Source organism: Oncorhynchus mykiss, chromosome 26, assembly GCF_057628025.1.
Source record: "Oncorhynchus mykiss isolate SJ-2025 chromosome 26, ASM5762802v1, whole genome shotgun sequence".
Classification (NCBI taxonomy): Eukaryota; Metazoa; Chordata; class Actinopteri; order Salmoniformes; family Salmonidae; genus Oncorhynchus; species Oncorhynchus mykiss.
The window spans coordinates 41892567-41916203 of NC_143047.1; the positions used below are offsets into that span (position 1 = coordinate 41892567).

General features: G+C 41.7%; 2 protein-coding genes across 2 annotated transcripts in view; one reads left to right on the top strand and one right to left on the bottom strand.

The window, feature by feature from the left end:
• The first annotated feature begins 80 nt into the window (after positions 1 to 80).
• traf6 (TNF receptor-associated factor 6) lies at positions 81 to 11815 on the top strand. Its single transcript, XM_036963715.2, has 8 exons — positions 81 to 223; positions 1054 to 1367; positions 2477 to 2627; positions 2739 to 2897; positions 3172 to 3243; positions 4603 to 4680; positions 4970 to 5254; positions 5368 to 11815. Exons 2-8 carry the CDS (start codon positions 1054 to 1056, stop codon positions 5962 to 5964), a joined length of 1656 nt encoding a protein of 551 aa, XP_036819610.2. The 5' UTR covers positions 81 to 223; the 3' UTR covers positions 5965 to 11815.
• A 1639-nt stretch (positions 11816 to 13454) lies between these two features.
• Positions 13455 to 23637, bottom strand: part of trpm5 (transient receptor potential cation channel, subfamily M, member 5) — a 54655-nt gene continuing 44472 nt past the window's right edge. The window contains exons 23-26 of the mRNA XM_090223086.1: positions 18350 to 18482; positions 18105 to 18177; positions 17856 to 17946; positions 13455 to 13760 (exon numbers count right to left, since the gene is read on the bottom strand). Of these exons, the coding sequence (XP_090079212.1) occupies positions 13603 to 13760; positions 17856 to 17946; positions 18105 to 18177; positions 18350 to 18482 (455 nt within the window). The 3' untranslated portion in view covers positions 13455 to 13602. The remainder of the gene's footprint in view (positions 13761 to 17855; positions 17947 to 18104; positions 18178 to 18349; positions 18483 to 23637) is intronic.

Consider the following 23637-nt stretch of genomic DNA (forward strand, 5'->3'; position numbering starts at 1 on the left):
GTTTCTTTAATTAAATTACAACTCAAATGTCTTTCTGAATAAAATTAGAACCGTTGTTTTTATTTTCACCACGTCCAGTCAGTGGCGGTAATGTCCTACTTATTCCTTTGCCGCCCGGCATAAACCACCAATGAGGCAGAGAAGAAGGGTGACGAAAATGCAGGAAGTAATTAATTAGCTAAGGAGAGTCAGTCAAGAAAACTGATGTTCTTTCAAGGCTACGGTAAGCATTAACACGCATATTGTCAAATATTCCAACACCATGGACTAATACACGAATCATGCATACATGTGTTTATTACAGTGTTTAGTTTTGTTAGTTTGTTGAAATGTCATCTCAAGCACTTCGAAGTTCCGTGTCAGCATCATCGCTACCACACCGCTAGCCAGCTAACGTTGTTGTGCAATGATTTGTGATTATTACTTGCTTTTGGACTTGTCTTCTCATATTTGATCTTCGGATATTGAACAGCTAACCACTTATGTTACCACGAGGTCAGACGGGTTTTGTTGTTTACAAATATTGACATACTATCTGAAATATTAGCTATCCAGCTACTTTGCTTGAAATGCATGAGGAACTGAGATTCCCTCGCCTATTGTGCCCCTGACCTGACAAGCTAGCAACCCAGATTGCTGGTTTTTAAGCTCGCAATATAATTTCTAGCCCTATATAGGTAAATTACTGTAGTTTCAGACTGTAACCACCATGTCAATTGGCTAACGCAAAAGGCATTGAATTGAGGATGTTCGCTAGGTGTTGTCTCCATTGTGGCATATCCTTACATTTGGTCCCCTGAGTCATGTACAGTCATTATGCAGTTTCTTATCTCGGGCTGATCTGAGAACAGAGCTCAGGAGACAGTTGAGTCCAAGTGGAACTGATGACACACATTTCAAGAAGGAAACATTCCAACCGTCTGAGAGAGAAACATAGCCCAGTGATTTCCACAGAAGGCAAATTTTTCGTTGTAATAAAACACTTTGTGAATACTTGTGGAGGGGTAATGGCTCGTATCTCTTTTTCTCCACTTTTCTCTCCGCCCTGTGTAGATGTCCTGCTTTGAGAGTGATAAGAGCAGCCTGGAGAATGATGAAGCGTATTGTGGTGGGGCGGCCGCGTCACAGCTGTCCAACTGTGCGCTGGCCATGCTGGAGAAAGAGGGCAGCGACTCTGCGCTGAGCCCCACGGAGAGTACCCCCACCAGCCTACAGGGCGGCGCCCCACTGCAAGGCTACGACGTGGAGTTCGACCCTCCGCTGGAGAGCAAGTACGAGTGCCCCATCTGCCTCATGGCCCTGAGGGCAGCCGTGCAGACGCCATGCGGCCATCGCTTCTGCCGCAGCTGCATCGAGAAGTCCATCCGGTAAGCCTCCCCGGTACCCATACTTACAGGATAATGATACATTTACATGTTAGTTATCTAACTTTCTGTGTCCTGCTTTGGGAAAATACCCTCCAGGATTTAAATAACAACATCCATGTCCATGTGCCGGGGTTAGCCAATGGTTATCTGTCGTCACGCTGCATTTCTGTCATAGGGATGACGCATGAGGTTTATTTTGGGTTAAAAAAACAAACCCTGCAGGTCACAGGGACATCTAAAACGAGAGAGAGTATGTAGAAATAACAATAGACCTATATTTTCATATAAATTCCCTTTTTCTGGCCCTCGTATCGATTTTGACAATCAAATAGGTCATGGAAAGATCTGTGTGGCCCTCCATAGTTTCAAAATCCCCATGTGGCGCTAGAGCCAGAAATGTTTTGGCGCCAGTCTGAGAGAGACTCAAGTTTTTGCTTTGACTCCTGGAGAGGTCATAGTCGTGTGCCTGTAAATATTCAACTCTATAATGATTTTTGTCGGCCACCAGATAAGATGGGCAATGCAGGTGATTCTATAATTGCAGAACATCTCTATACATCATATAGCTAGCTATGCATTACAACAGCCACGTGACATAACAGTTGGGATTATCAATGACTGTCAATCATTCACGGATTTGGTGGGCAATGACAGCCTCTTGGGTTACTGATTTACTGGATAAATGATTGGCCATATTCTGGAAGATTTGATCTGTCACTACCTTCACTTCCCCACAATTACAGTACCAAGCTACTGTCGTTATTGCAGCACTGTTGTGATGTTTGTATTCTGTGTTTTTCATTGGTGCTATTTTCTGAATTTGCTGAATGACACGTATTTGTGTGTCCCTTTTCACAAGATGATGATGATGAGTACATGGACAGTTTTTTTCAAATGAATAAGTCCTCAAAAGATAATGGTTGTAAGTGATCTCAAAAAGGAGCCTTCTCATTGGACAAGTTCAGGTAGTAGGGCTACCTCCATTTTAAAATGGTTTCTCCTGTTGGTTAATGAATGAAACCCTGGTCTCAAGCATCATACTGATCTCTCTCTTTCTCTCTTTCTTTCTCTCTTTCTTTCTTCCCCCCCCCCCCCCCCCCCCCCCCCAGTGATACAGGGCAGAGGTGTCCAGTGGATAACGAGGTACTACGGGAAGACCAGCTGTTCCCAGATAACTTTGCCAAGCGAGAGATCCTCTCCCTAACGGTGCGCTGCACCAACGTAGGCTGCACTGACAAAATGGAGCTTCGCCGCCTGGATGTAGGCATCCTTCTCCGCAGACAATGGCTGACACCTTAGTTCATATCACTTCAACCGTGTTGCCATGTTGAAACCAAATGATTAGCTCACTCTGCCATCTCACCCTGCCAGGGCCATGTTACGAAATGTGAGTTTGCCACCGTGCCTTGTCCGCTGTGCCAGGACGCGGTGTGGAAGAGCCAGCTGGAGATGCACCAAAGCCAACACTGCCAGCGGAGACCTGTGTCCTGTCCCGACTGTGTAGAGAGCTTTGTTTACGAGGACAGCAAGGTAAGCATCACCAACTAATTCACGCTGAGTGCACTATCCTGAATAAATAAAGATTCATTGGATTGACTACCGGGTGCACCGCCTCAGGTAGCTTAGCTAGCAGCATAGCGCTTTCAAAGAAAACGTGACCGTAGTCTCAGTCAGTAAGAAACTGTGTTCGTTCTCCATTTGAGCTCCCCTTTAATGTTCACTGAAAAAAGTGGACAGACTGTCTGTGATTTCTGAAGCTGGTCATGTGACAGACTTTTGAACATTGTTTTTGTTGTGTCCTCAGATTCATGAGTCGCTGTGTCCCTTTGCCAACGTGGTGTGTCAGTACTGCGGTATGGAGCTCATCAGAGACCAGGTGGGGATGGAGACCTGATGGCTGCCGTTTTAGATTTAGCTGATTACTAAACCTATGAGATGATGATGGTGGTGTAGAGCAGTAGTCCTGATTACTAAACCTATGAGATGATGGTGGTGTAGAGCAGTAGTCCTGATTACTAAATCTATGAGATGATGATGGTGTAGAGCAGTAGTCCTGATTACTAAACCTATGAGATGATGATGGTGTAGAGCAGTAGTCCTGATTACTAAACCTATGAGATGGTGGTGGTGTAGAGCAGTAGTCCTGATTACTAAATCTATGAGGTGGTGGTGTAGAGCAGTAGTCCTGATTACTAAACCTATGAGATGATGGTGGTGTAGAGCAGTAGTCCTGATTACTAAACCTATGAGGTGGTGGTGGTGTAGAGCAGTAGTCCTGATTACTAAATCTATGAGGTGGTGGTGTAGAGCAGTAGTCCTGATTACTAAACCTATGAGATGATGGTGGTGTAGAGCAGTAGTCCTGATTACTAAACCTATGAGATGGTGGTGGTGTAGAGCAGTAGTCCTGATTACTAAACCTATGAGATGATGATGGTGGTGTAGAGCAGTAGTCCTGATTACTAAACCTATGAGATGATGGTGGTGGTGGTGTAGAGCAGTAGTCCTGATTACTAAACCTATGAGATGATGATGGTGGTGTAGAGCAGTAGTCCTGATTACTAAACCTATGAGATGGTGATGGTATAGAGCAGTAGTCCTGATTACTAAACCTATGAGATGATGATGGTGGTGTAGAGCAGTAGTCCTGATTACTAAACCTATGAGATGGTGATGGTATAGAGCAGTAGTCCTGATTACTAAACCTATGAGATGATGATGGTGGTGTAGAGCAGTAGTCCTGATTACTAAACCTATGAGATGATGATGGTATAGAGCAGTAGTCCTGATTACTAAACCTATGAGATGATGATGGTGGTATAGAGCAGTAGCCCTGATTACTAAACCTATGAGATGATGATGGTGATGATGATGATGTAGAGCAGTAGTCCTGATTACTAAACCTATGAGATGATGGTGTAAAGTAGGAGTCTCCAACGTGTGGCTCGCGGGCAGATTTTGGTCCAGTTCACATCTGCTTGCGGCCCACACAAACCTATGTGTAACTCAATCGTTCATGAATGATTGTGGACTGCTAAACGTTGCTGGGCGGCAATGGACCGCAATGCTGGGCCTTGGACACAGATAGGTTGCCTACCTTTCCTCTGGAAAAAGTATCTCTTTGTAACAAGTTTCTACACAGGTCAAGCGGACTTGTTCTCAACTAGCCTACCTGGTTAAATATAGGTGAAATTTAGAAAAATGTAGGATCTGACTCGTGGTGTTTCTGTTTCAGTTGGAATCCCACTATGACACAGACTGTCCGAAGGCTCCGATTGCCTGTACCTTCAGCACTTTTGGATGTCGAGAGATGGTAGGTCGCCGAGTTAGAGTCAACCTCAACACTTTCTGAGTCATTTACCACCTGTGTTCTGTGACTACTTTGCCTTGTCTAAAACAAACCCCATAACCCAAGGCCGAGATACCCAAGATCCACTTCTCGTGGCCTCTGGCAGGACTAGGTAGAGTTTCCACATCTACTCCCGTCCAGCCGATACTTTCAGGTCTAACAAAAGAGGGTTTTTAAACCGGACAAAGCTTCCACTTCCAACCTTGGTTCAACACAGTGGCTCTTTTTTAAAGTCTTTTATGTGCTATTTCAGATGCAGCGCAATGACCTGGCGCAGCACATGCAGGAGTTCACTCAGATGCACATGCGCTGCATGGCTGAGTACCTGCACAGGCACAGCCTTACCGGGTACACCCAGCCACCTTCTTCTGAGGACCGAGGGGCTGCCGCCGCAGAGCTGGGGGCACACCCAGGAGCTAGCAGCAGTGGCGCCCCCTGCCAGTGCTGCGGGGAACTGCAGACCATGCGGGAGACCACCCAGCAGCTGGAGGGCCGTCTAGTGCGGCAGGACCACCAGCTACGTGAGCTGAGCATTCAGGTGGAACAGATACAAATTCATTCTCTCATTTGTGACGTTGAATTCACTTGTTTGAATGAAAAACGTCTACAACTAAACAACCATTTTGTTTTCTATTATCATTATTCCCCCAGGCGGGGCTGGTGGCGGAGCTCCGTCGTAAGGTCACCTCGCTGGAGGAGAACCTAAAGGAGCTGGAGGCCAAGCAGTGCCAGGGTGTGTACGTGTGGCCCTTGGAGGGCTTCTCGGGCTACCTACGTACCCAGGCTGCCGGACAGCCTGTTGTGGTGCACAGCCCTGGCTTCTACACGGGCCGGCCGGGCTACAAGCTGTGTCTGCGCCTCCACCTCCAAACGCCCTCGGCACAGCGCTGCTCCAACTACATCTCACTGTTTGTTCACACCATGCAGGGGGAATTTGATGGGCAGCTGTCGTGGCCCTTCCAAGGCACCATCCGGCTGGCCGTGCTGGACCAGGGGCCTGAGGGCCAGCACCATGTGGAGGTGATGGAGACCAAGCCCGACCTGCAGGCCTTCCAGAGGCCCACCATCCAGAGGAACCCCAAGGGCTTTGGCTACGTCACCTTTCTGCACTTGATGGAGCTACAGCAGCGGGGGTTTGTGCACGACGACACGCTGCTGGTGCGCTGCGAGGTGACGCCGCGCTTCGACACCGCCCTGAGGCGCGAGGGGGCGGCCATGCAGCCCAGAGGGCCCGAGGCCTCGCTGTGAGGACACTTTTAACGTTCCAAGTGACGAGGTCAATCGCCACCAACGTTATCAGTACAAAGTATCAGTTTGCCGTTTTCCTGAGTTGTTGTATCACACAGGATCATTGCATTGGGCTCAGTCATGACCGACATCATGGGAAAGTGTACGGCTCAGTTGTGGGTTTTTATCTCCAACTCCAAAAGGCTTTTCTCTGCTGTAGCTGTTGAGTGATGGACTGGATGTTGGTGGCGATGAACACCAAGGTTTCCTGCAACAAGTCGAGAGCTTGGGGCTGTATTATTTTATCTGCATTTTTGTCAAAATTGAGTTATTGACATTAGCCTTATTCTGTTCAATGTTCTCTACCTATATATTCCTCCAAATACCCCAATTCATGTTAAGTTCAAAAGAATACAAGATTTAAAAAAAAATAGCTGACACCATTTAAACCAATGAGGTTTCAGAACTTTAAAGCCGATCTCACAATCATCTATTTGCAGGCAGAACGTTCTAGTCCCATGGTCTGTGTTCCATCACTGATCCAGCAATGTGTCGCAGGCTACTGTACTGCTCAAAATAGATAGGATTTCAAAATGTCTTATGGTGCCTACATTAGGTTGTAATAAACATGACTTTGGTTTCAGTGCATCGTTCTTTGTGACAGCTTTGTAGTGGAGGCCGGGCAAAGTCTCGTTAATTATCATAACATGTTATTACAGTTTGATATTTATGTCAAGCTCAAAGTCATGTTTATGACAACTTTATGTTGGCATTAAAGAAGCCAATTCAAATAAGATGTTACTAGAAGTGTATTTCTGTTGGAGATTAGGAAGGGGACAGAGAGTGATGTAGGACAGAGAGCTACTCAATCAAATGAATCCCTTTTAGCGCTTTCTACAAAGCACAGCGAGGGCTGGGGCAGGACCATCTGTAGGCAGGAGATGACCAGACGCAGAACTACCTATCAACTTATTGTACATCCTGGATGACGAGAGTCAGGATCACTGGCATTTCCCTGGTCTTCTGGTTGGAGGATCATACAGGGAAGATGGGGCAACGGTCCTAACCTGGTCTTCTGGTTGGAGGATCATACATGGAAGATGGGGCAACGGTCCTAACCTGGTCTTCTGGTTGTAGGATCATACAGGGAAGATGGGGCAACGGTCCTAACCTGGTCTTCTGGTTGGAGGATCATACAGGGAAGATGGGGCAACGGTCCTAACCTGGTCTTCTGGTTGGAGGATCATACAGGGAAGATGGGGCAACGTCCTAACCTGGTCTTCTGGTTGGAGGATCATACAGGGAAGATGGGGCAACGTCCTAACCTGGTCTTCTGGTTGGAGGATCATACAGGGAAGATGGGGCAACGGTCCTAACCTGGTCTTCTGGTTGGAGGATCATACAGGGAAGATGGGGCAACGGTCCTAACCTGGTCTTCTGGTTGGAGGATCATACAGGGAAGATGGGGCAACGGTCCTAACCTGGTCTTCTGGTTGGAGGATCATACAGGGAAGATGGGGCAACGTCCTAACCTGGTCTTAAGACCTCTTCTGGTTGGAAGATCATACAGGGAAGATGGGGCAACGGTCCTAACCTGGTCTTAAGACATCTTCCCAGACAAAAGAGCTGTGCATGAAGACGTCTTCGGAAGAAGAGATTTCCTGAACAATGGCTGTGCGTTAGGACATACAATAAGCAGTGACATATGAATGAGTTGGTATACACAGTGGTCTAAAGTACTTAAGTACTACTTGTTTTTCTTTTGGTGGTATCTGTACTTTACTATTTATATTTTTGACAACTTTTACTCCACTACATTTCTAAAGAAAATAAATGTACATTTTCCTCCATACATTTTCCCTGTGACACCCAAACGTACTGGTTACATTTGGAAATGCTCAGGCAGGACAGCAACATGGGCTAATCATGCACCTATCATTTTGTTTTTTACCTTTTATTTTAACTGGGAAGAAATTGAGGCCTAGGTTTCTTTTCCAGCTGTGCTCTGTAAAATACAATATAAATATACACATTATACACAACATATTACAATACAAAACACAGGCATGTTAAGCACTATTAAAACATCACAAATCATTCAGAAAAAGTTACATTCCTCGACAAGTAAGTCCCCAATCAATACATTAAATTGCCTCAAACGGCACCAGAACATCAAAATGAAATGTATTTATATTTTTTGGGGGCAATGTGGTGCATTTAAGCTAAAACCAGATTTACCTAGCTCGGTGGAGACCCTAGGCACGTCGAGTTAACGACACCTCGGGTGTCTATACTTCAAAAGAAAAGTTAGATAAGACGGAAGTTTATGAAGCAGGGCCTTGTAAACAAAAAGGGAGTAATGTAGAGAGACCTACGGGTCTTTAGCGAAGTCCAGCCAACCTTTTGATACAGGATGCAGTGTTGTGATGAGTATCAAATCTGTCGCCCGTAACAACGAAGGGCAACGTGGTAGATGGAATCCATAGCTTTAAGACTAGTAGCAACTGCATTTGGATAAATAATCACCACAATCAAAGAACAGATGAAAAGGTTGACTGAATAATCTGCTTCCTACTGCTGAGAGAAAGGCACCATCGATTTCTGTAGAAAAAAAGACCGCTTTAAATCTTCGCTTCTTAACCAGCTCATCTATGTTTATTTTAAAACGTCAAATCCATATTAATCCAAATGTCTTATTTATATGCAGGAACACGTTCGATTGGAGGACCATCTAATGAGTGAACATGTAGTTCATCTGAAACGTTCTTACGAGAGTTTAAAAACATGTATTTAGTTTTGTCCATATTAAGCGCAAGTTTTAAATCGGCAAGGGATTCCTACATAGCTATAAAATCGGACTAGTTTTGACACAGCCAGATCAATAGCGGCGGCAGGTAGCCTAGTGGTTAGAGCGTTGGACTGGAAGGTTTCTAGATCGAATCCCTGAGCTGACAAGGTTGTTGTTCTACCCTTGAACAAACCCACTGTTCCTAGGCCGTCATTGTAAATAAGAATTTGTTCTTAACTGACTTGCCTAGTTAAATTAAAAAACTAGTCGGGGCAATAGTGTACATAATAGTATCATCCACATTTAAATGAAGTTAACAGTTAACCAATGGTGTTAATGTAAATAGTGAATAGAACACGTCCCAAAATCAGGATTTGACAGTTTTTCAGAATTTACCCAGGTTCCCATTACAATCCCAAAGAGCAGTTACATAATTCCATTTAGCCTTGCTGATTTGTCTTGCACAATAATTCCTCAGTTGCTTAAAGCTTGCCGGGCCTGTGTCTCTTTTATCGTCTCTTTTATAAATGACCTCTGATCATTCTGGAGTGTACCAGGCATTCCATCTCCCTTTAACCCTTCATATTTTTAAAGGGAGCATTGAAGAAAGGCTGAAAGCCTAAATCATGTTGATGGATGGCTGAAATACAATCAAGGTCACTAAAATAAAGATTAAAAGCCTGTTCACTTAACGTTTTTAAAGTTCCTCTTTGTGTTCAGATGAGGTTTAGATTTGTGTTGTCTCACATCAACAGTCAGTTTATTTTATTATTTTACCCCCCCCCCCTCCCCTTTTTCTCCCCAATTTCGTCATTTCCAATTCCGATCTTGTCTCGTCACTGCAACTCCCCAACGGGCTCGGGAGTGGCAAAGGTTGAGTCATGCGTTCTCCGAAATATGGCCCGCCAAATCATGCTTAATTAAACACCTGCCAGCCTGGAGGAAACACCTGAGGACTGAGTCAGCCTGCAGGCGCCCAGCCCGCCACAAGGTGTTGCTAGAGCGCGATGAGCCAAGTAATGTTACAGTATCATAACGCATAAAACCAATCGTGACACCTTCATGCATGTTACAGTATCATAACACATGAAACCAGTCGTGACTCCTTCATGAATGTTACAGTATCATAACACATGAAACCAGTCGTGACTCCTTCATGAATGTTACAGTATCATAACACATGAAACCAGTCGTGACTCCTTCATGCATGTTACAGTATCATAACACATGAAACCAGTCGTGACTCCTTCATGCATGTTACAGTATCATAACACATTTATGAAACCAGCCGTGACTCCTTCATGAATGTTACAGTATCATAACACATGAAACCAGTCGTGACACCTTCATGCATGTTACAGTATCATAACACATTTATGAAACCAGTCGTGACTCCTTCATGCATGTTACAGTATCATAACACATTTATGAAACCAGCCGTGACTCCTTCATGAATGTTACAGTATCATAACACATGAAACCAGTCGTGACACCATGCATGTTACAGTATCATAACACATTTATTCAGCATCATGTATAAGGGGCCTATGGCGTATTCACCAGTTAGCATACTCTTTCCATAGGATACTGACCCAATGTAAACAGAGTCACAGGTACTGAGAAAAACTACGCTTTGCTTTGTGTATTGCTCAACAGGGAAAAAAAACGTACTCTTGCATCAAAGTTACTGTAGGTGCTTGTGTCAACAAGTGGCATGATTCCATTCCTAACAATTAACATCCATCCAGTCCATTCATACCCAAAAAGGGAAGTCAACCAGGGCCCAGGGAGAGGACGGATTGAGTTATCCGTTTGGAATTAGATCAATGCCTTCTGTTGCCAAGAAAGACTCAAGACTGTCGAGCAGAGTCATAATACATGTTCTCCCTGTGTCTGTGGCATTATTAGCAGAGCAGCAGAGATAATAAATGTTCTCCCTGTGTCTGTGGCGTTATTATCAGAGCAGCAGAGATAATAAATGTTCTCCCTGTGTCTGTGGCGTTATTATCAGAGCAGCAGAGAAAATAAATGTTCTCTCTGTGTCTGTGGCGTTATTATCAGAGCAGCAGAGATAATAAATGTGCTCTCTGTGTCTGTGGCGTTATTATCAGAGCAGCAGAGATAATAAATGCTCTCCCTGTGTCTGTGGCGTTATTATCAGAGCAGCAGAGATAATAAATGTTCTCCCTGTGTCTGTGGCATTATTAGCAGAGCAGCAGAGATAATCAATGTTCTCTCTGTGTCTGTGGTGTTATCAGAGCAGCAGAGATAATCAATGTTCTCTCTGTGTCTGTGGTGTTATTATCAGAGCAGCAGAGATAATAAATATTCTCTCTGTGTCTGTGGCGTTATTATCAGAGCAGCAGAGATAATAAATATTCTCTGTGTCTGTGGCGTTATTATCAGAGCAGCAGAGATAATAAATATTCTCCCTGTGTCTGTGGCGTTATTATCAGAGCAGCAGAGATAATAAATATTCTCTCTGTGTCTGTGGCGTTATTATCAGAGCAGCAGAGATAATCAATGTTCTCTCTGTGTCTGTGGCGTTATCAGAGCAGCAGAGATAATAAATGTTCTCCCTGTGTCTGTGGCGTTATCAGAGCAGAGATAATCAATGTTCTCTCTGTCTGTGGTGTTATTATCAGAGCAGCAGAGATAATAAATATTCTCTCTGTGTCTGTTGTTTTATTTTGTGGCACATCAATGGATGTTGACCGTACCGCATCATACAGTAGCTACAATTGGATGAGGCTATGGAGACATCCTCACTCACCAGAATGGATAACTTACTCTCATATGTTAAATCCCACTGGACTTTTGATTGTTTCTTGTGGAATAAGTTGAATATATTTGTGTGGACATATATGCCTTACTGTGTTGTTTTGCTTTGCCACATGGTGCAGTATGACATTAGTGCCTTGTTGCAAACAGGATGCATGTTTTGGAATATTTTTTATTCTGTACAGGCTTCCTTCTATTCACTCTGTCATTTAGGTTAGTATTGTGGTGTATCTACAATGTTGTTGATCCATCCTCAGTGTTCTCCTGTCACAGCCATTAAACTCTGTACATGTTTTAAAGTCACCATTGGCCTCATGGTGAAATCCCTGAGTGGTTTCCTTCCTCTCCAGCAACTGAGTTAGGAACGACGCATGTATCTTTCGAAGAACATAATCCCACTTTGACATTATTGTGTGTAGGCCAGTGACAAAAAAATCTCATTTTAATCCATTTTAAATTCAGGCTGTAAAACAACAACATGTGGAAAAAGTCACGGGGTGTGAATACTTTCTGAAGGTCCTGTATGTTGTACTGTTTGAAATATGCTAGGCTGTAGCAGGATCTATGGGTGCCTTTCTCTGAGAAGGAATGAATGTCCAACATCTATGTCCAATGTCCAACAACATGGACACTTGCATGATGTATGGTTGTCTCTACCTTCTTGTCTGTGCCCAATAATGTTTGTATCATGTTTTGTGCTGCTACCATGTTGTGATGCTGCCATGTTGTGTTGCTACCATGTTGTGTTGCTACCATGTTGTCAATTTGTGTTGCTACCATGCTGTGTTGTCATATTGTGTTGCTACCATGCTGTGTTGTTATGTTGTGTTACTACCATGCTGTGTTGTCATATTGTGTTGCTACCGTGCTGTGTTATGTGTTGCTGCCGTGCTGTTGTTGTCTTAGGTCTCTTTATGTAGTGTTGTCTCTCTTGTCATTATGTTTGTTTTGTCCTATATTTCATATTTTTAATCACAGCACCCGTCACCGCAGGAGGCCTTTTGCCTTTTGGTAGGCCGTCATTGTAAATAAGAATTGTTCTTAACTGACTTGCCTAGTTAAATAAATAAATCTAGCAAATGAGATTCGTACTGAGTTGCAATGCACTAACCAAATAAAAGTGTATTTGTCACATGCTTTGTAAACAACAGATGTAGACAGAGTGAAATGCTTCCTGACTGGTCCTTTACCAACACCGCAGAGTTAAAGATAAAGGATTAAATAGAAATAGCAACATGAGGAATAAATACACGGTGAATAACGAATAACAATAATGAGAAAACAATAACATGGCTGTATACAGGAAGTAGAAACTAACTTGGCTATATACAGGGAGTAGAAACTAACGTGGCTATATACAGGGAGTAGAAACTAACGTGGCTATATACAGGAAGTAGAAACTAACATGGCTATATACAGGAAGTAGAAACCAACATGGCTATATACAGGAAGTAGAAACTAACATGGCTATATACGGTTGCCAGGTGCACGGTGTTTCCTCCGACACATTGGTGTGGCTGGCTTCCGGGTTGGATGGCGCTGTGTTAATAAGACGCAGTGCGGCTTGGTTGGGTTGTGTATCGGAGGACGCATGACTCCCGTACGGGAGTTGTAGCGATGAGACAAAATAATAGCTACTATACAATTGGATACCACGAAATTGGGGAGAAAAAGGGGTAAACATTTTTTAATTAATTAAATGTTAAAAAAAGAACAATTAGTGGGGAAAAAATATATGGTTTTTCTAGAGAAGAAAAAAGCATCCGTTCCTTTGTCTCCTTCAAATAAGTGGTTGCAAAGGGTCTTAACAATAAATCCAAATAAAATGAAATTGTATTTGTCACTTGTAAATTATTATTGGTACTGAGATATTTGTTAATGTATTTGGTGGTGGCACTCTTGAGTAGAAACATGGGTACGTCACAAATCACAGTCAGACACATTTGGATCAAGGCTCTTCATTTTAATAAGGCACTTGGGATTCAGATTCAGTCATGTCTCAACTAGAAAACTAAAAACATTTAGAAAATTAGTGGTTTGATTTCCAGGCTGGGATTCATATTCCAAAAACCCTAGTTTTGATGTGGATGTTATTGGTCGATGTAAGGAAACCTCTTGTTGGCTCCGTATCCTGAGGGGCCTAGTTTAGCCTCTCTCCTCTCTGGCTCGACCTCCTTGTCTGACACATTCTGAGAGGGATCTCTGGAAGCGCCGGCCTTCACAGCTGTGACACCAGTAGCCTTGACAGCTATAAGAAAGATTGACATTTAGACTATGCTGCTTTAAACAGACAGTTCCTCTCTGTACAACCCACACAGAACACACACCCACTTTGTCAACAATGCTTCATACCTGCAAATCACTTATAACCACTAGGTTAACAACATCAAAAAATCACAAGTTCACACCTTCTATACTATGAATTGACTTCATCACCAGTCCTTGTAACCACTAGCATCTACGGTATATTGTTGTAAAAAAAACTCTAGTATGATCATGATCATCACTAGCATCATCACTAGTATCATCCCTACATCACCACTATCACCACGAGTATCATCACTAGTAGCATCCCTACATCACCACTATCACCACGAGTATCATCACTAGTAGCATCCCTACATCACCACTAGTATCATCATTATCATCATCACTAGTACCATAACTAGTATCATCATGATCATCATCACTAGTATCATCCCTACATCACCACTATCACCATGAGTATCATCACTAGTAGCATCCCTACATCACCACGAGTATCATCACTAGTAGCATCCCTACATCACCACTATCACCACGAGTATCATCACTAGTAGCATCCCTACATCACCACGAGTATCATCACTAGTAGCATCCCTACATCACCACTAGTGTCATCATGATCATCATCACTAGTACCATCACTAGTATCGTCATGATCATCATCACTAGTATCATCACTAGCATTATCACTAGTATCATTACTAGCATCATCACTAGTATCATCATCACTAGTATCATCACTAGTAAGTATCATCATCACTAGTATCATCAGTATCATCACTAGTAGCATCCCTACATCATCACTAGTATCATCACTAGTATCATCACTAGTATCACCACTAGTATCATCACTAGTATCACCACTAGTATCATCACTAGTAGCATCCCTACATCATCACTAGTATCATCACTAGTATCATCACTAGTAGCATCCCTACATCACCACTAGCATCATCACTAGTATCATCACTACATCACCACTATCACCACGAGTATCATCCCTACATCACCACTAGTGTCATCATGATCATCATCACTAGTACCATAACTAGTATCATCATGATCATCATCACTAGTAGCATCCCTACATCACCACTAGTGTTATCACTAGTATCATCCCTACATCACCACTAGTATCATCCCTACATCACCACTAGTATCATCCCTACATCACCACTATCACCACGAGTATCATCACTAGTATCATCCCTACATCACCACTAGCATCATCACTAGTATCATTACTAGCATCATCACTAGTATCATCATCAGTAGTATCATCCCTACATCACCACTATCACCACGAGTATCATCACTAGTAGCATCCCTACATCACCACTAGTGTCATCATGATCATCATTATCATCATCACTAGTATCATCACTAGTATCATCATCACTAGTATCATCATGATCATCATCACTAGTATCATCACTAGCATCATCACTAGTATCATCATCACTAGTATCATCATCACTAGCATCCTCACTAGTATCATCACTAGTATCATTACTAGCATCATCACTAGTATCAAAACTATCATCATCACTAGTGTCACCACTATCATCATCACTAGTGGCATCACTAGAATCATTACTAGTAGCATCTCTAGCATCATCACTAGTATCATCACTGGTATCATCATCACTAGCATCATCACTAGTACCATCATTAGCACCATCACTAGTATCATCATGATCATCATCACTAGCATCATCACTATTATCATTACTAGTATCCTCACTAGCATCATTACTAGTATCCTCACTAGCCTCCTCACTAGTATCATCACTAGTATCATCACTAGTGTCATGACGTTGGCCTGGGGGTTAGGTTTATGACAGTCATAAATACCTCTTCCCCCCCTTTTTCCTCTATCTACATTACATTTAAAAAAAACCTGGTTAACATAGAGATTCTGGGAACGTCAGAATGTGGGGGGAAATGAACTATATTCTGGTAATCCGAACAATTGAACATATTCGGTGGTACTTAATGAATATGATGTCAGTTCGGTTGTCATCTGAGACATTCTCATCAATGATAAGATTACATAAACTCTACAGTGGAAAGTCTACACATCAGAGTTATCGGATTCACATGGAATTGTTGTTCAATTTAAATGTTTGAATATGAAATTATTTATGATGGGAGGAAATGTGATTTTAGCTTCTAAAATGTGAGATTTTGATTTTCATAAGATAGGGCTGCTCAATCAGTGGCCCTCCCCTGTGAAGGGACAAGGGCTATAAAACTTTTCAAACACACCCTCCTCTCCCTTCCTATATAAGCCCTTGACGACAACATAACTTCCTGTTCCAATGAGGTAGGATGACGATCCTATGTCAGAATGGTTCAGATAAAACTACAGAACGAAGCCAATATCAGCATGAGCTTTGGTTGAGAATGGTATGAACTTTGAACTCTTATTCACGACAGAAGTGATACCTCCTAGCCTTGAGTTAGCGACCGCAGCTGCAAACGCAGGTTAGGAAGGAACAGACAGAGTATCCCATCTACCACACAACGACGTTACTACAATTTATCCAAGTGACCACCAGAGACATTCTTCAAAGGACAAAGGACTCGGTTTGGCAACACGGCCTTCCATCTACCACCAACCTACTGAAGTGCAGCTAAGAGTAAATATTTATTGCATTTTCCTTTTCCAAATGGGCAGTAATTTAGAATGCATAAGATACTGTATTTACGATAGCACAGCTTCGCCCTTGTTCCTGTCTTCCCGCTCTTTCACTCAACCCAGCCCCTTTTCCTTTGTGTAACAAGCTGTCATATCTGTTCCGCCTGCCAGGGACGTTTTCCTTTATGACGTAAAGAATTATCCAGGTATAATTAATTATTTGTATATGTAGTTCTGTGTGATTGGTTAGGTATTTAGTAAATAAATAATTAAACCCAATTTTGTATTGCTGATTCAAATTGTTAGCCAGGGTTCTTGAAGATAACCAAGAATTTACAACTTTCAGATTATGAGACTGAAGTAAGATGACGATTGATATTGACTGCTATTGATGAAAAATATTACAGATCTTTAAGAGTTTATTCGGAAGATAACAGCTCTATAAATATTATTTTGTGGTGCCTGACTCTCTAGTTAACTACATTTACATGATTAGCTCAATCAGGTGATATTAATTACGGAGAAATTATTTTATAGAATAGCATGTCTTAGCAATTAATCCGGCATAGCCAAAGACACGACACTAGCATCATCAATAGCATCATCACTAGTATCATCACTATCATGATCATAATCGCTAGCATCATCACTAGCATCATCACTAGTATCATCACTAGCATAATCACTAGCATAATCACTAGTATCATCACTAGCATAATCACTAGCATCATCACTAGTATCATCTCTAGTATCATTAGAAGTGTCATCACTAGTATTATCATGATCATCATCACTAGCATCATCCCTAGTATTCTCACTAGCATCATCACTAGTATCATTACTAGCATCATCACTAGTATCATCATCACTAGCATCATCACTAGTATCATCACTAGTATCATCATCACTAGTATCATCATGATCATCATTATCATCATCACTAGTATCATGATCATCATTAGCATCATCACTAGCATCATCACTAGCATCATCACTAGTATCATCATCACTAGTATCCTCACTAGCATCATCACTAGCATCATCACTATCATCATCACTAGTATCATCATGATCATCATTATCATCATCACTAGTATCATCATGATCATCATTAGCATCATCACTAGCATCATCACTAGCATCATCACTAGTATCATCACTACTTTCATCATGATCATTGTCACTAGAATCATCACTAGTATTCTCACTAGCATCATCATTATCATCATCATTAGCATCATCACTAGTATCATCACTAGTATCATCACTACTATCATCATGATCATCGTCACTAGAATCATCACTAGTGTCATCATCACTAGTATTCTCACTAGCATCATCATTATCATCATCATTAGCATCATCACTAGTATCATCATGATCATCATTATCATCATCACTAGCATCATCATGATCATCATTAGCATCATCACTCACATGGAACTCTGGGGGCCTCTCTCTCACACTTGAGTGTACTCTGGGAAAAGCACTCAGCGATCCAGGACAGCACCTCCCCACAGTACTTCACCTGGGGGTGGGACAGACAGAGGCAAACCTTTTACACACCTTTGATAATACACACACATGTACCATCACTAGTGTTGTCCGGCCGAGTTTCCACTTTTGGGACTACTCTATTGGTTCCATTATGCCTGGCATAATAAATCAATGTCTCTATTTTTGTACCTGAGCTTCCATGGATGACATTCGCTTCTCTTGCTCCTTGAATCCTCCAACAATCTTCAATAAGCTCTGAACCCTTTTGTCACAAAGAAAAACATTGGAAAAACACATTGAATATCAAAGACATAATTGAAGGATACAGACTGTGTCTTAAAGGTAGTTCATAAGAATTACAAATATACAGCACACACAACGTGGTGGAAATTGATCAATACCATTTACAAAACAAAGCATTGTCAAAGAGTTACTTGGAAGAGGTGCTCTTCAGTCTCTCCTCACTGCTCTCCAGATGCTGCCGTTCCAGTTTGGCCAGATAGTTCTCCTTCTGTACTGTCTCCCAGGTCATCAACCTCTGGTCCAGACCTGCAGGCAGCTCCCTCTCTGAACACACAACAAGAACACCACTCTGTTAGTATCTATATACTAGCACCAACACCACTCTGTTTGTATCTATATACTAGCACCAGCACCACTCTGTTAGTATCTATATACTAGCACCAACACCACTCTGTTAGTATCTATATACTAGCACCAACACCACTCTGTTAGTATCTATAGACTAGCACCAACACCACTCTGTTAGTATCTATATACTAGCACCAACACCACTCTGTTAGTATCTATATACTAACACCAACACCACTATGTTAGTATCTATATACTAGCACCAACACCACTCTGTTAGTATCTATATACTAGCACCAACACCACTCTGTTAGTATCTATATACTACCACCAACACCACTCTGTTAGTATCTATATACTAGCCCCAGCACCACTCTGTTAGTATCTATATACTAGCACCAACACCACTCTGTTAGTATCTATGGACTAGCACCAACACCACTCTGTTAGTATCTATATACTAGCACCAACACCACTCTGTTAGTATCTATGGACTAGCACCAACACCACTATGTTAGTATCTATATACTAGCACCAACACCACTCTGTTAGTATCTATATACTAGCACCAACACCACTCTGTTAGTATCTATATACGAGCACCAACACCACTCTGTTAGTATCTATATACTAGCACCAACACCACTCTGTTAGTATCTATATACTAGCACCAACACCACTCTGTTAGTATCTATATACGAGCACCAACACCACTCTGTTAGTATCTATATACTAACACCAACACCACTATGTTAGTATCTATATACTAGCACCAACACCACTCTGTTAGTATCTATATACTAGCACCAACACCACTCTGTTATTATCTATGTACTTGCACCAACACCACTCTGTTAGTATCTATGTACTAGAACCAACACCACTCTGTAATTATCTATGTACTAGCCCCAACACCACTCAGTTAGTATCTATATACTAGCACCAACACCACTCTGTTAGTATCTATATACGAGCACCAACACCACTCTGTTAGTATCTATATACTAGCCCCAACACCACTCTGTTAGTATCTATACTAGCCCCAACACCACTCAGTTAGTATCTATATACTAGCACCAACACCACTCTGTTAGTATCTATATACTAGCCCCAACACCACTCTGTTAGTATCTATATACTAGCACCAACACCACTCTGTTAGTATCTATATACTAGCACCAACACCACTCTGTTATTATCTATGTACTAGCACCAACACCACCCTGTTAGTATCTATATACTAGCACCAACACCACTATGTTAGTATCTATATACTGTACTAGCACTAACACCACTCTGTTATTATCTATGTACTAGCACCAACACCACTCTGTTAGTATCTATATACTAGCACCAACACCACTCTGTTAGTATCTATATACGAGCACCAACACCACTCTGTTAGTATCTATATACTAGCACCAACACCACTCTGTTAGTATCTATATACTAGCACCAACACCACTCTGTTAGTATCTATATACTAGCACCAACACCACTCTGTTAGTATCTATATACTAGCACCAACACCACTCTGTTAGTATCTATATACTAGCACCAACACCACTCTGTTAGTATCTATATACTAGCACCAACACCACTCTGTTAGTATCTATATACGAGCACCAACACCACTCTGTTAGTATCTATATACTACCACCAACACCACTCTGTTAGTATCTATATACTAGCACCAACACCACTCTGTTAGTATCTATATACTAGCACCAACACCACTCTGTTAGTATCTATATACTAGCACCAACACCACTCTGTTAGTATCTATATACTAGCACCAACACCACTCTGTTAGTATCTATAGACTAGCACCAACACCACTCTGTTAGTATCTATATACTAGCACCAACACCACTCTGTTAGTATCTATATACTACCACCAACACCACTCTGTTAGTATCTATATACTAGCCCCAGCACCACTCTGTTAGTATCTATATACTAGCACCAACACCACTCTGTTAGTATCTACGGACTAGCACCAACACCACTATGTTAGTATCTATATACTAGCACCAACACCACTCTGTTAGTATCTATATACTAGCACCAACACCACTCTGTTAGTATCTATATACGAGCACCAACACCACTCTGTTAGTATCTATATACTAGCACCAACACCACTCTGTTAGTATCTATATACTAGCACCAACACCACTCTGTTAGTATCTATATACGAGCACCAACACCACTCTGTTAGTATCTATATACTAACACCAACACCACTATGTTAGTATCTATATACTAGCACCAACACCACTCTGTTAGTATCTATATACGAGCACCAACACCACTCTGTTAGTATCTATATACTAGCACCAACACCACTCTGTTAGTATCTATATACTAGCACCAACACTACTCTGTTAGTATCTATATACGAGCACCAACACCACTCTGTTAGTATCTATATACTAGCCCCAACACCACTCTGTTAGTATCTATATACGAGCACCAACACCACTCTGTTAGTATCTATATACTAGCACCAACACCACTCTGTTAGTATCTATATACGAGCACCAACACCACTCTGTTAGTATCTATATACGAGCACCAACACCACTCTGTTAGTATCTATATACTAGCACCAACACCACTCTGTTAGTAATTATATACTAGCCCCAACACCACTCTGTTAGTATCTATATACTAGCACCAACACCACTCTGTTAGTATCTATATACTAGCACCAACACCACTCTGTTAGTATCTATATACTAGCACCAACACCACTCTGTTAGAATCTTTATACTAGCACCAACACCACTCTGTTAGTATCTATATACTAGCACCAACACCACTCTGTTATTATCTATGTACTTGCACCAACACCACTCTGTTAGTATCTATGTACTAGCACCAACACCACTCTGTAATTATCTATGTACTAGCCCCAACACCACTCAGTTAGTATCTATATACTAGCACCAACACCACTCTGTTAGTATCTATATACTAGCACCAACACCACTCTGTTATTATCTATGTACTTGCACCAACACCACTCTGTTAGTATCTATGTACTAGAACCAACACCACTCTGTAATTATCTATGTACTAGCCCCAACACCACTCAGTTAGTATCTATATACTAGCACCAACACCACTCTGTTAGTATCTATATACGAGCACCAACACCACTCTGTTAGTATCTATATACTAGCCCCAACACCACTCTGTTAGTATCTATACTAGCCCCAACACCACTCAGTTAGTATCTATATACTAGCACCAACACCACTCTGTTAGTATCTATATACTAGCCCCAACACCACTCTGTTAGTATCTATATACTAGCACCAACACCACTCTGTTAGTATCTATATACTAGCACCAACACCACTCTGTTATTATCTATGTACTAGCACCAACACCACCCTGTTAGTATCTATATACTAGCACCAACACCACTATGTTAGTATCTATATACTGTACTAGCACTAACACCACTCTGTTATTATCTATGTACTAGCACCAACACCACTCTGTTAGTATCTATATACTAGCACCAACACCACTCTGTTAGTATCTATATACGAGCACCAACACCACTCTGTTAGTATCTATATACTAGCACCAACACCACTCTGTTAGTATCTATATACTAGCACCAACACCACTCTGTTAGTATCTATATACTAGCACCAACACCACTCTGTTAGTATCTATATACTAGCACCAACACCACTCTGTTAGTATCTATATACTAGCACCAACACCACTCTGTTAGTATCTATATACTAGCACCAACACCACTCTGTTAGTATCTATATACGAGCACCAACACCACTCTGTTAGTATCTATATACTACCACCAACACCACTCTGTTAGTATCTATATACTAGCACCAACACCACTCTGTTAGTATCTATATACTAGCACCAACACCACTCTGTTAGTATCTATATACTAGCACCAACACCACTCTGTTAGTATCTATATACTAGCACCAACACCACTCTGTTAGTATCTATAGACTAGCACCAACACCACTCTGTTAGTATCTATATACTAGCACCAACACCACTCTGTTAGTATCTATATACTACCACCAACACCACTCTGTTAGTATCTATATACTAGCCCCAGCACCACTCTGTTAGTATCTATATACTAGCACCAACACCACTCTGTTAGTATCTACGGACTAGCACCAACACCACTATGTTAGTATCTATATACTAGCACCAACACCACTCTGTTAGTATCTATATACTAGCACCAACACCACTCTGTTAGTATCTATATACGAGCACCAACACCACTCTGTTAGTATCTATATACTAGCACCAACACCACTCTGTTAGTATCTATATACTAGCACCAACACCACTCTGTTAGTATCTATATACGAGCACCAACACCACTCTGTTAGTATCTATATACTAACACCAACACCACTATGTTAGTATCTATATACTAGCACCAACACCACTCTGTTAGTATCTATATACGAGCACCAACACCACTCTGTTAGTATCTATATACTAGCACCAACACCACTCTGTTAGTATCTATATACTAGCACCAACACTACTCTGTTAGTATCTATATACGAGCACCAACACCACTCTGTTAGTATCTATATACTAGCCCCAACACCACTCTGTTAGTATCTATATACGAGCACCAACACCACTCTGTTAGTATCTATATACTAGCACCAACACCACTCTGTTAGTATCTATATACGAGCACCAACACCACTCTGTTAGTATCTATATACGAGCACCAACACCACTCTGTTAGTATCTATATACTAGCACCAACACCACTCTGTTAGTAATTATATACTAGCCCCAACACCACTCTGTTAGTATCTATATACTAGCACCAACACCACTCTGTTAGTATCTATATACTAGCACCAACACCACTCTGTTAGTATCTATATACTAGCACCAACACCACTCTGTTAGAATCTTTATACTAGCACCAACACCACTCTGTTAGTATCTATATACTAGCACCAACACCACTCTGTTATTATCTATGTACTTGCACCAACACCACTCTGTTAGTATCTATGTACTAGCACCAACACCACTCTGTAATTATCTATGTACTAGCCCCAACACCACTCAGTTAGTATCTATATACTAGCAC

Bases quoted from the DNA above. Each gene is read 5' to 3' on its own strand.
- traf6 (XM_036963715.2), top strand. From the start codon at position 1,054: ATGTCCTGCTTTGAGAGTGATAAGAGCAGCCTGGAGAATGATGAAGCG. The intron at 1,368-2,476 runs GTAAGCCTCCCC...CCCCCCCCCCAG, and splicing joins TGCATCGAGAAGTCCATCCG to TGATACAGGGCAGAGGTGTC. The intron at 5,255-5,367 runs GTGGAACAGATA...TTATTCCCCCAG, and splicing joins TACGTGAGCTGAGCATTCAG to GCGGGGCTGGTGGCGGAGCT.